General features: G+C 36.7%; 2 protein-coding genes across 5 annotated transcripts in view; both read right to left on the reverse strand.

Moving 5' to 3' along the window:
- The window catches only part of abtb2a (ankyrin repeat and BTB (POZ) domain containing 2a), a 28,509-nt gene extending 19,140 nt beyond the window's left edge, over nucleotides 1-9,369 (reverse strand). The window contains exon 1 of the mRNA XM_048185166.1: nucleotides 8,025-9,369. Coding sequence (XP_048041123.1) covers nucleotides 8,025-8,877 — 853 coding nt within the window. The 5' untranslated portion in view covers nucleotides 8,878-9,369. The remainder of the gene's footprint in view (nucleotides 1-8,024) is intronic.
- Nucleotides 9,370-9,525: 156 nt separating this feature from the next.
- Nucleotides 9,526-13,261, reverse strand: part of b4galnt4b (beta-1,4-N-acetyl-galactosaminyl transferase 4b) — a 130,699-nt gene continuing 126,963 nt past the window's right edge. For 2 of the 4 annotated variants that reach the window (XM_048185162.1, XM_048185163.1), the window contains 5 exons: nucleotides 12,984-13,137; nucleotides 12,777-12,849; nucleotides 11,798-11,951; nucleotides 10,895-11,021; nucleotides 9,526-10,224 (listed from right to left, as the gene is read on the reverse strand). In XM_048185162.1, coding sequence (XP_048041119.1) covers nucleotides 10,110-10,224; nucleotides 10,895-11,021; nucleotides 11,798-11,951; nucleotides 12,777-12,849; nucleotides 12,984-13,137 — 623 coding nt within the window. In that variant the 3' untranslated portion in view covers nucleotides 9,526-10,109. Of the gene's footprint in view, nucleotides 10,225-10,894; nucleotides 11,022-11,797; nucleotides 12,011-12,776; nucleotides 12,850-12,983; nucleotides 13,167-13,261 lie in introns of those variants that run through there. The other 2 variants (XM_048185164.1, XM_048185165.1) reach the window with 2 other exon arrangements.

Below are 13,261 nucleotides of genomic sequence, written 5' to 3' on the forward strand. Positions count from 1 at the left end.
TAGCCCATTATTTGCTGAATTTACTGGGAAATGAGCTCTGATGAGGACAGTGGTGATGGCATAAAACATCTGCTCAAACTGAGGCCTTTCAAGCTCCAAAAGGTTACAAAATATGATTTATTTTATTCTTCTGTAATTGTTACTCTAATATCAGAGGAGTTTTATATTATCGCGCCAGGTAGAGATCCTTCCGTGTTAGATATAGATCCGAGTCGATAAAGACCCGAATATGTAAGAATGATTGGCGAAACAGTCATGCATTTAAGGGTTAAAATGTATGCTATTTGTAGTATATTTTCTAAAAAATACAATAAAATAAAATCAGTGCTAACATTTTACAATAAGATTCAATTTGTTAACATTAGTTACATTGGTTACAACTACATTAGTTAACAATGAAAATACTTCTAAAGCATTTAATAATCTTATTTCATTTAAAACATAATTAATACTTTTTTATTGAAATTCTGTTAATATTATTTAATGAACCTGAGCTAAACGAACTAACAATGAACAGTTATTATTATTAACTAACGTTAACAAAGGTTAATAAATACTGCAACTCATTGTTTATTAATTCATTAACTAACAGGAACTTATTGTGCTACCAAATCAATAGTTCATCATAACATTACAGTTTATGGGTATTCATTTGCTTCTCGTTAGATGATGAAATTTTTAAATAAAAAAGTAGGAAATGAGCATGCAAATTAAATACAACCCAAAAATAAATCCAATATTGACTGATACAGATGAATCAAATAAATCTCTAACACTGTCCATGCTAGTTACTTGAAAATACCATTTGCTTTACTCCATTGCTCTGAAATGTGTTAAAATGACAATAAACCTGACTTTGATAACATTCAGACTGTTCTACATTAAGAATTAATATCCATTTGTTTGTGTAAGAACTGTTTAGTTCTTCAGTTCAAAAGTGTTCTTCGCCAGAGAACAAATCCCTTAAGAAAGTGCTGAAAGAAACCTTTCAATTGCAAACCCAAATACAACCACACTAATTTGCTTAAATACGAGTGATCAACTTATTTTGCTTGCCTGATTTGGCTCAGGTAATATGGTGTGAACACAGTGGTCCAGTCACTCTGTCACACGCTCCCACAACACCACCATTCTACACAGGGCACAATGGCACAAGTGTGCTGAAGAGCCAGAGTCAATCGGCCCTTGTGTTACTAGGTGCTGTGCTGGAAGTGCCTGTTGATTGAGGACATGGCGCGTTGACTGCTATCTCTAAGTGGTAAAAGGGGAGGTGCCCTGTTAGTTGTGTGTGACCGTGCACACGGACCATTTCTGCCAAGATTTCTCCTCTCCAGAGGGCAGACCACAGATGATAATAACAACTTCCTGCATCCCGTTCAGCTCCTTATTTAAGACACAGCCCCCACTCAGTGGAAGAGCTTTGGGTTTACAAATCCAGCCAACAGGGAAATACTATACAAGGTCAAAAGATTTACTTCATAAACTTGGCCTTAAACTTTGATATGCTGTTTTACTTTTAAAATCACCTAATAAAAGAGTTTAAAAGTAATAAATCTAATATTTTTTCCCTTGTATGTTATATGTAACCTTTATTGTAATATTTCATTGACAATTTCAATTTTAAATGTATGACATACCTAATAAAAAGAGAATGAACTTAAGAATATAATTGAAACAGTGGGCTGCTCATAAAGCAGATGGCTTTCCTACTGTGTCAGTTGCAACCTGAGTGCAACAGAACCTTCTATGAGAACCTCTATGAATGAGAAGCTCCTGGAGTTTAACAGTCTTCATAATGATAATCATTATGCAGAACATTATGCAAGGGGCCACTACTTCAGGTGTTCACATACTCAAATGCAAAAGGAATAACATGTATCCCAGACAGCAACATAGTGTGGCCCAGATCCGGCCCACATCTGGTGCATGTGGATTACACACGGAACAGATATGGGCTGGATCTGGGCTGTCACTATGTTGTTGTCAGGGATCTTACTGGCATACTGATACTACTGCCAAAACATCACTTATTCAAGTCAAGTAAGTGCAGTTTTGACTACTTAAAATCTTTTACAGTGGCAATTATTATAAAACATTTAAAAAATTGTAAGCATAAATGCCAAATGAATTGAAAATATAACATAAGTGAAATATGGACATTTGATTCAACACATTTTGTAAATGCATAACATGAGTCCAGATAATGGGTTCAAATCCCGGACGAACCCCCCAATTTCTGTTAAGTTCTCTTAGTCTAGGGGTTTGGTCATTTGATGCAATGCACTTATTCTGTACATACACTTGTGTGACCCAAATTTTTAGAATTAAAAATTTAAAAATAAGGGGACAGAAAAGCTCCACTAACTGAAATATGACCCATATTTATGAATGATCTCTGTGACGGACAGACAGGTCACTGATCACAACCTCTCTCTTTAGCCCTTTGACACCCTTGCCACCTCAAGCCGTAACTAAAACAGAACAACAGCCTGGTCAGTTTCAAAGCAGCCAGTTTGAGAGCTGCAATCTAAAGCCAAGAATTCACTCTGAAGCCTCATTCTTGAGAAAGATGGAAAAAGCAGAACAACAGTAACTCAGTACTATACAGGATCTCCATCTGCGTGCTTCTCTCACCCATAAACCCCTAAGCCAGTTTCCATGGAGGCAGTAATTTCAATTGCAAAGTATTTTTGTAGCAGTTTTTCAAAACATGTCATGGCTCTAGAGTGGATTTCCTGATCTGGGGTTGAATGGAGGACAAAATCTCTTTCTGATGATAGCTTAATTGCTTACAGACTATTCACTGGGCCTTCGCAGATTAACGGGGTTATCGCTGAGTAGGATTTTAATGTAATTTAGCTTGTCAGACTGCAATATTAATCAAAGTTGGAGGGTTTGGTAAGTATGGGATATATTGAGGAGAGACAGCATTATATCATTAATCATCCAGAGCTAATCCATAAAATATGATGGGTGTCAAGACTGAAGGCTAACAGATACTGCTAAATAAATCACTCTGTGTAATTGCTGTGATGACACACAGTTGATTAAGTTGCACTCTGTGGTAAAGAAACTGCATATATCACTCAAGGAACACAATGTGGATGCTTAATTATCCTCTATTAACCCTTTGAAATTACTTTTCAACAAGGTGTTGATTACATCACATTTAATTCAGTGTTACTAAAGATCCTCCGCTAACATCATTAGTTTCACACAAGCTAACAGAAATTGTTATATTCAAATAGTAATCCCCTGTAACAGAGGCTCAAATTTATTTGACACCTACTTAAGCAGTTAAAGGTGGAACAAAGAGGTGTAGATTAACTCAAGATAGACTGTATTCATAAAATGACTGATTGGTAGTGATTTTTATGGGCTGTCAGGAGGTATGGAGAACATATGGTGTTCCCCAGTGTATACTCACTGGTGTAAGTGCATTTTCTGTGCTCTGTGAAAAGCTCCAAAGTACCTTCTTCTTTGAACATTAACAATGTGTTAAACCCCTAGATTTCACATTTATTCAGATTAATGAGGTGCTACAGGGAACATTTTCTTTCAATTGCAATCTCTTTATGTGAGTCGAAGTGATTAGATCTTTGTTGTAACAAAACACTGAAGCAGCCCCATAAAATGTTTTATGTTGTACCATAAAATGCTACATTCCTACATGCATTAAGCTCTCATTTGATATATATCAAACCACAATTCTTCCCTTTCTTAATTCAAATCAGTATACAGTAAAGATGCATTATTTGGTGGGCATACCTGATTATTTTCAACAGAATTAAATTTCCCATGGCAGATTAAATAGACGGTTCACCTAAAATGAAAATTCTATCATTATTTACTCACCCTCACATAGTGTTTGACTTTCTTTCTTTTGTGGAACATAAAAAGCAACCTGATCAACCTGATCACATGAGAGAAAAAAATAAGTATTTTATGATGTGGTGATTCATATGAATTTGTATAATGTGATTCATAGGAAAACATACAAATTTTTGAAAAAACATAAGCATGAAGGTCCTCCTCTACCCCAGAAGCTAACCGTCAATCGGGTGCAAGCAGATCATATGAAAACATACAAATGACCATCCATTTGGCAAAACGTAAAATAGTTTCAAGATGTTGATACTGAGTAATTTTTTTTTTTTTTTTGGTCCATACAATGGAAGTCAGTGGTAATCAAAATTGCTTGGTTAACAACATTATTCGAAATGCCTTCTTTTTATGTTCCACAGAAGAAAGTATTTGACAAATAACATGACAACATTTCAATTTTTGGGTAAACTTTCACTTTTACATCTGTCTAGAAATCAGCAATGGGAATATTTTTTTGAATATTGATGAATCTAAAGTCAACTTCAGTGCAACTTCCATTACTGGCCACCCTGAATTTAGACTAAGTAACACCTCTTTGGAGCAGATGCTAATGGATCCAGGCAGGCATGCTGGGGAGTTGAGGAAGGTCAACTCGCACACAGAGCAGCTGTCACTGCATGCTAGAAAGGCACCTTCTCCTCTCCTTATAGAAAGCATTTGTCCACTCTAGGTGCTTGAGGGCCCAAGTGAGACCCTCAAAACGATGTTTATAATAGCACTTAAAGGCTATACGTGCAAATAGAGAGCACAGACCTCATGCGAAATACTAGCTTCTCTGTAGCAGCTTCAGCACATCTAGCGCTGTCTTTTTAAAATGTTTACTTCTTAATAATCCCAGAGGACATTTTGGACTTTTGAGAAAGTCTTAGCAAAGTAGAGCTAATAATCTTACCTAAGAAAAAGGTTCAGCCTCCTAAACACTCTGGCTTTAAATGACCATGGCTGGGAAATGCTCTAATTTCTGTGGTTTGTAGTCAAGCTCAAAGAAATTGGGCTGTGTGGGTGGAACGTTTTATGAGGATAATTAACCAATGATGATTACAAGGCTCCACACACAGACCAAAACTCAACACCCCATTCAGCGGGACTGCTCTCACGCTGCAGAGAGCCAATCTGATGTGAACTGTGTCTCACCTACATCCCCTCATTTGACCAGCTCTTTCATGCCCTGTCTGTCATTAAAGTCAAGTGGGGACCTCAATTAAATCAAACTATTTATTCAAGGGCTCAATCGCTTTCCTTTTAGAAGAATAACACCATGTTTCCGGTAGACATCTTGCATGGCTGAGTCATAATGGCCATTATTAGCTTGTTTATTGTGAAGGCTCATCTGCAGTTGACCTCCACCTAAAATTATGATGATAAAATTATCAAATAAAATAGATAAAAGTTTTTTTTTTTTTATTAAGTAAACTAGTTTTAATACTACAGAAGTTGTTCATGGAAGCAAGTATTAATTATACACGTGTGGGCCATTTATGCAATAATCTCTTAAGTTCATTCTGCTATGCTCTCTCATTCTGAAGAGATGCTTGTTTTTTAAAAATCACCCCCTGCCAGCCACTGCTGGGTTGTATATATTTTCAGCTTGGGATTTTCCCTATGGCCCTCCATGACAACACTGTTGTAATTTCATAAAAAACAAACCATTCTGCTACACTGACCTAATAACATATTGGAAAAACAAACAAATTCTGAGAACTTCAATTCTTTATTAAATGGAAACCTGGTAACCTACAACATTAATGCATCATGACTTCTGATACCATCTGCTCAAGGCACTTTGTGTGGACAAATGCGTAGAGGCCATAGAACAAGACCACAGTAGCTTTCACAACAAAAAATAGGCCTTTTTATGTCATTTAAGCTGCGCAGCAAACAGTTCCAGATGTGGCTCTGCTCAGCATGTGAGACAAGAGTGTTGTGACATGAAAGCCTATATGGCATCCTTCTCTCATTTGAAAAGTCTCAAGTTTAAAAAAAAAAACTATTTCTGGTTCTCAAACATTTGATTTCCAGGAGGAACAAAATTCAAATTGACTAACAGTGAGTGTATGTGTCACGGTTTGTAGCAAACGTGAACACGAAGGATCGAAAGTATTTTAATATAACTCTCAGGTAACAGAACACAGGATAACTTCCATAAAGCATAAACAGAACAGAAACAAAGAGAACTTAAGTACTGGCGATAATGAGGCACACACAGCTAAAATAAATGACAAATCAATTAACAACCATGACAACAAACTAAGGGAAACGGTGCAAACTGAAAACAAAGTCCAAAGCTGTGTGAGTGTGATAGAGGGCAAATAATATTTTATCATCATATTTTTTACTCTAAGAGCTGGATGTGTTGAATGTGCTTTAGAATATCATGTGACTGCTGAGTTTCTAAGCCTCAGTGTCACGCAGGTCAGCTGTATCTTAGTATAAGTGAGCAAAACAATTTTACCAGCCGTGGGTGATTGAGCACGAGTGCACTGTCACATCAATCACGCCAAGTGTGTACATGTGAATCAGATTAATACATTTCTAAGCCTATGCCTCCATAGGGGGTGTTTGAACTACACCTAGTAAAAACCACTCATGGAAAGATGTTAATAGCTACCACATTCAAATGTACAAAAGTGAGGTTGTTGTTGATATATCCTACTCTGTGGTATGTAGTTTGTGTGCTGTTGTTGGTTTAATGGCAGCTTGATGGTTTATATTTCATTCCCACAGGATATCAAAAAACTCTTACTTTTAAAGGCATGAAAATGAAACCATTTCCTCTCTTGTCTCAAAAAGGCTGCCCTGTCACAGAGACGATCAACAGACTGATTTAAACCAGAGGGAGAGTGTGTGATGGCTTTCCATGCCTCTCTCACTTGTTTCTGCTTATTTTCCACAGCTATACACGGCTTATGGATGGCTTAGAGCAGAACAATGGGCTTTTTGTGCATTTCTGAATATGTGTGTGCCCAGTGGGATGTACGGCCACAGCCAAACCTTGTTTATAATGGGGAAGCTACCATTTTATCAGCAAGTTCTGATAAACTGTGGAAGAGAGTGAAATCCACACAGGTAAGCAACGCAAGTCTGAAACATTAACCCCTGGTTTCACAGACAAGGCTTAAGCCTAGTCCCAGACTAAAATGCATGTTAAGCATCTTGCACAGACTTACCTTAAAATATGTTACTGCCATTGTTTTGTGTAATGTTTCTTTCTAAGTCACATTTAGAAGAGCTACTTAAATATCTAAGGTCCTGGCCTAATCTAAACCCTGTCTGTGAAACCAGGCCTATACGTTTATCCATGAATATGTACAGTATTATAGTATTACAAGGAAATTATGTATTCACGGCTTTAATAAGCCATCACTTGTGCCAAAAGATGGTAAATATAAATTTCTTGTATTCACACCAAAGGCACCGCATCATTGGGCCTTGAGGTGTCATGCATAATGATCAGACTTGTGGTGAGACTTGCTTTTCTGACATTTGTTTATACATAATTATGCAGAGCTGTGAACATCCCCCTTTGAGACCAGATGAAAGTGGAAAAGATAATTAGTATTTTCAATGAGACCAAGATCAAGGTGCCTCTCAAAGACTCAGAATCTAATAAAACAATACATTTTTCAATGATAAGAATCAAATAACACATGCAAACAAAATAACGAATACTTTGCTACACTTTACATTACAGAGCTCATGTTACATTACAAAATGTAATTATTTGCAGAGAGCCACTCTTAGAAATTAGTGTTCATTATTATGGATATATTGTAAACACTTAGGTAATAGCATGCACTTTGGACATGTTTGTAATTTTAACAGAATAATAGATTAACTAACAAATTACTCACATTCAAACTTCTATGAATTTTGAAGGAACTCTTTGTTTTGAATTACAATGGTTGCCAAGTGCATAAATTCATATTATGGTGGTAGTAAGTCTTATTTAGCCACTTTTATTATAACTCAAATTTCATTTCACGACATTATAATGTATGCTGTGTAGGATAAAACGTGAAAGTCTCCACAAATATAACAACCTTTGAAAATTCCCAGGGTAACCAGTGCTCAAAAATACTACTTTACAACTGTAAAGTGTTAACTACTTTTAAAGGCTATTGGATTCATTTGTGTCTTACCATTGGCGTTCTTCCCGCAGATGAGATGTTCGTAGTTTTGCACTAGACCAAATATATCCGCGTCATTGCTGACGGCAGCCTCCAGCGCATCAGCCGTCACTGGGAAGGTGTTGGTTCCCCTCCGCGCCGCCAGCAGCACACGGTGCCCAATTTCCTCCACTAGATTTTCAATGCACGCCGTTAAACAGATGACCGCGTACTCATGAATGCGCACTGAGATGCGAGTGTCCACCATCCATCGGAAAAAACGTCCGACAGACAAACTCAGTGTGCAGCGGGAGGACTTGCTCTTGCGCAGAACCTCTCCAGCGCTCATGCTGTACAACGAGATGGCTTTGACCGCGGCCGAGACGCAGCTTTCCGCCAGCGACCAGCTCATGATCAGTCTCATCGCGCTCTGCACCTCGAACCGCGTGCACCTGCAGTGCACAACACTCAGCCGCTGCGCCTCTCTGGAAATCCGCAATAAAACTCTACGCATAAGCACTGACAGACTCCTGACGCTCTCTGGAGTAAAAGACAGTCCTTCTCCAGAAACTTTACGCAGGACGACATCGATCTCTTCATCTGTCCAAGGGAACTCCTCTAACTCTGGTAACCTCGGACATTTGGAGAAGATGTCTTCTGGGTCTTCAGGAAGCACCGTGTTCACCGTGTCCCAGCTGTTGTTCCTGCTGTTCATGGAGCCCGTGTAGCTCCACCAGTTTCCCCGCTGTGGAGAGCTGATGAGCGCCTGCGAGTTGGACTTGGAGGAAGACAGGCTAAGGGATCTGTAAGAGTCACCGGCTCCATATCCAGAGTCCAGAGTCAAATCCTCCAAAGTCTTCATAGTAGAACTGCTCAATGCTGCCATATCTTTCTATTTTTTTTTTAAGTGGAGTGATTGATTTATTCCACGTTTTTCAATTTATGGAACTTAACAGGAGTTGGAGTCCTTCCCGGTTAGTAAAAATGCAGCACAAAGGCAAAATCCTTGTCTTAAGTTAACGCACATCCATAGCTAAGCACAGTTATTGGTTTAAGAAGTCTGCACTCATGGGCAACCGAGTGCCATATGAACCCTGCTGCTCAGACAGAAACTTTTAACAGCGAAAAGTTCTGTCCAATCAGCGGACAGCTTTCTCTCAGCCAATCAGACACATGCAGTGATGATGGTTATAATGGTTCTAACTGGGACAAGAATGTTCGGTCGTTTCTAAAATTCAGTTTTGGCCTTTGCACCGTTTTTTATCCAGTATAAACACAATCTACAGTAAATCTATATATTTTTAAATTTGATTAGATTAATGATTTTCTTAAAAACATCAAAAAAAAAAAAAAAAGATTAGTATCGATTATTATCGACTTAATAGACACAGCAGCAATCAAATCAAGTATTAGCCAGAAAATTATATATTAATAATAAAAAGGTGCCTTAAATATTCCTGAATCTGTTAGATGGTCGTGTATGCCCTCATGTGGTGGTTAGTTGGACTATGCTGAAATAATATCTGAACAAAACTCATTTTAATGAACTTTATTTATTCTTCAAAATAAGAAATTTTAACAAGGAAAATGTACATACCTAAATCCTCTACAAACAATTTCACAGAAATTATCCCTTCATCAAAACTTGTCTGGATTACTGTATAGATCTAGTACTCTATATTTTACACCTCTATTATAAGCACTTTGAGTAAACCCCCACTATTTTAAACTACTCAGTATGTTTGAAATAAAGAGACAAACTGCAGAATACTGGACAACCCCCTCTCTTCATATTTCTTTATATTTCTCTAAATTTTAAGATTGGCAAAGAGCCATTTAAAAATGTCCCATGTGCAATTGCCTTCAATCATCCACTGTTAGCTCCTGGTGTCCTCAGAGATTCAGATTTTACCCATCAATTAAAAGTTAAATGAACTTTGGCAAAGCCCTTAAGTAAAATGTCCAAGTCCAAATATCAAAGTCCAGCGCTCACGTCAAACACAGTGCGGCAGGCCTATGTTCCAGTGTAAGAGCATCATCTGGGGCAGAAATTACCACCACACACACACACACAGCCAGCCAGCCAGAAACAACAGCAGGGTCCTCAGTGCTCTTCTCTTATCCTTGAGATGGTCTTTTAATAGGAATGTTCCACATGCCCCGCTTGGAGTGGAAATAGTGGTAAAAGTTCCTTAGTCGCAGTCTTTCTACCTCTAGTCCATTTTGCAGAACCCTGAGAGAAGGGCACAGATGTGATGGAGGAAGAGATGCAAAAAACAGTAATTACACCAACACTAGAACTGAGAATTTTGGTAACACTTTATTTTACAATGTCCTTATTACGTTACATTTTGCTATAAATTATGCATAATTACATGCAACTAACCCTAAAATAAGCCCTAATCCTAACCCTAACCCTAAAATACATGTAGTTCATTAATATTACTCGGTACTTAAATGTATAACACCGTAACAAGGACAACTTGAAATAAAGTGTAACCAGATTGATTTGATATTAAATTTCATATTCTCTGAACCTTAATTAAGCCAAACCATTTAACAAAGATGAGAGGTTACTAAGTTTTGCTCCCAAGGCAATACTTTTATATCTATTTATTTATTCTGCAGTTTATTCAAAAAGAAGAGTACAGAGATGCAGTCACTATGTTCAAAAAGGTTAAAAAATATCACAAAGTTTAACTGTATGGACCTGAGTTAAGATGATCTAATAATGAACAGTTGAATTTTTTTATAAACTAACGTTGACAAAGATTTAAAAATACTGAAACAAATGTATTGCTCATTGTTTATGTTAGTTAATGCATTAGCTATAATGTTAAGTAATGGGACACTATTGTACAGTGTTACCAAATTGGTATTCCCAATAGAATGTATGCAGTTACCGGTCCAGCAGCTCCCAGTCTTCTCCTCCCCAGCGGTCTTTAAACTCCTCTGTGTTCATCCCACCAATTTTATCAAAATCAGATTTATAAATACCAAACAAGCCAAAGCCATTCACTTCCCAAAAGCCTGTGTGCAAAAATTGAAGACGTAAGATAAATGTACAATGACATTGGCATTCCCTCAGTCTCTTAAAAATGTATTCTAAACAAATGTATCTAAAATATGCATTTTATAAAGCAATTTCATTTGAAAATGCATTCATGTGCGGTGCCCTATGTGAGAGAAATCATTTAAAAAATGCCAGAGGAGGCGGACAGCCTGATGTATGACAAATCAGAATGAATATTCAAATTGAGTAACATCATTTGTTTTTGGCAAAAATATGCCTGACAAAAGCAAATGAGAGAATAAATTAAATTAGCCTCTCTCTGTATAAATAACCAGTTATAAGATTGAAATGTTAATAATTAATTTTCAAACAATCAGCTTTTAATATCACATATCAATCCTGCTTGTGGTAAAACAATTCATTAATGAATTAATTGTGGAGATTTTCATAGTTATCTAAAATATTTGGGGTGAAAATTCTTCAAGAACATCAAAACAAGTGAATAACAGGGTCATATATAAATTTGCTATAAAAGTTTCTCTCTCACACACACACTAATGTTTTTATGTTTTTGTAAAAAAAAAAAAAAAAAACTTTTTTTCACCAAAGTGAATTAAATTGATAAAAAATAAACTGGTATTATGTCTATAGCAGAGGAATATGACTCCATTTAAATATAAACAGGATTTGCGAGAAATAGAATCAGACACATAATGCACAACTGGTGTTTAAGCAAATGTGTTTTGTATGTGTTTAGCAGCTGTCTCTAAATGTGTCTGTGTATATGTCTTACCATCCGGCTCCAGAGGTGAGCTCCCACAGTCCAGTCTCATGACGATGGGTGCGAAAGCCAGTCTGCCTTCCACACAGTGTTTCCTAATGGTCTCCAGGATATTGTGAGGGAAGTGGATGTGCAGGTCACACAGGAACACTATGCTGTGACTGTCCTGGAAATTACGTTTTATACCATCACCAGTGTTGGGGGTAGTGTGCAACAAGTAAAATGCTTGGAGAAAATGTGTAAATATGTTACATATGTATAATTACATTTATGTTTTGAATTACTTTTCAATTTCTGAACAATTAAAAAAAAAAAAAAAAAAATTACATTTTCTAATATATTTATGGATAAATACAAACCAAAAACCTCACATTTCTCCATAATGTAAAGTGTAAATAATTATGGGAACACTTTATTTTAAGGTGACATAGTTACATGTTACTACACGTACTTACTATAGTAATTATGCATAATTACAAGTAACTCTATAGTAAGTACATCTAGTTAATTAACAATAGCAGTACTTATTTGAGTAAGTACAATGTAACTAATGTAAATAATGTGTAACCAAAATTATTCTTCAAAGATTAAATTAAATAAATAAATATAACAAAGATTACTGTAGTTTGTTTTACAAGAAAATTACCTTTCGACCTATTTCAACACTTAATTCAGTGTGTTACTTGCCATTTCTTTATAATTTTTTTTTTTGTAAAATTTACTAGCCAGTTCTGAGAGAAAGTTGTTTCAAGTAAATCTTTTTTCAGTGTAGACTACACCACTTTGGGACACTAATAAATACTTTCTAGAATTAAAGAATTAAAGTTATCAGCTATAAAAAAAATGCATCACTTTCCATTAAAAGTCAATGAAATTACATTTTTAAGGAGCACCATAATAATTATAAATATCATATTGAAACATTGACCATCCTTTTTATAATAGCTATTGACTCACAAATACTGTAAATGCAAAATCTTTTTCTTCTCACCTCTATGTTGTCCACACCCATCTGTAAGCCAGACGATCTCTCGAAGTTCCCTTCACGTCTCAGATACTCATACCTACACACACACAGAGCCTTGTTTTCTCAAGTACAAACAGTTTGTGTGCCCAACAACAGGACTCACATTACGTATGCAGGGTCTCTGCTCTTCAGGTGCTTTGCTAAATGTGGAATGAAGAACTCAGTATTCACCTGGGCACAGTGCTCTTCCTCAATGCCTGCTCCACATCCATGTCATCGCTCTGGAAGTCTACGATGATCACACTGAAATTCTCATCCCTGGTCTCACGGTGCAGGAGCTCCATATCTGAGATAAACTGCTGCACCCAGCGAGCTTGATTCTTTACTGTCGCAGAAGACAACTCAGATGAGTGGCTATGAAACCGTAAGATTTATTAATATTTGTGAAAGTCTTTTATACAACACTGAATTTATGCATTCAGAAATACAGTAAAAACATGAATATTGTG

This window comes from Megalobrama amblycephala, linkage group LG3 (assembly GCF_018812025.1).
Source record: "Megalobrama amblycephala isolate DHTTF-2021 linkage group LG3, ASM1881202v1, whole genome shotgun sequence".
Lineage (NCBI taxonomy): Eukaryota > Metazoa > Chordata > Actinopteri > Cypriniformes > Xenocyprididae > Megalobrama > Megalobrama amblycephala.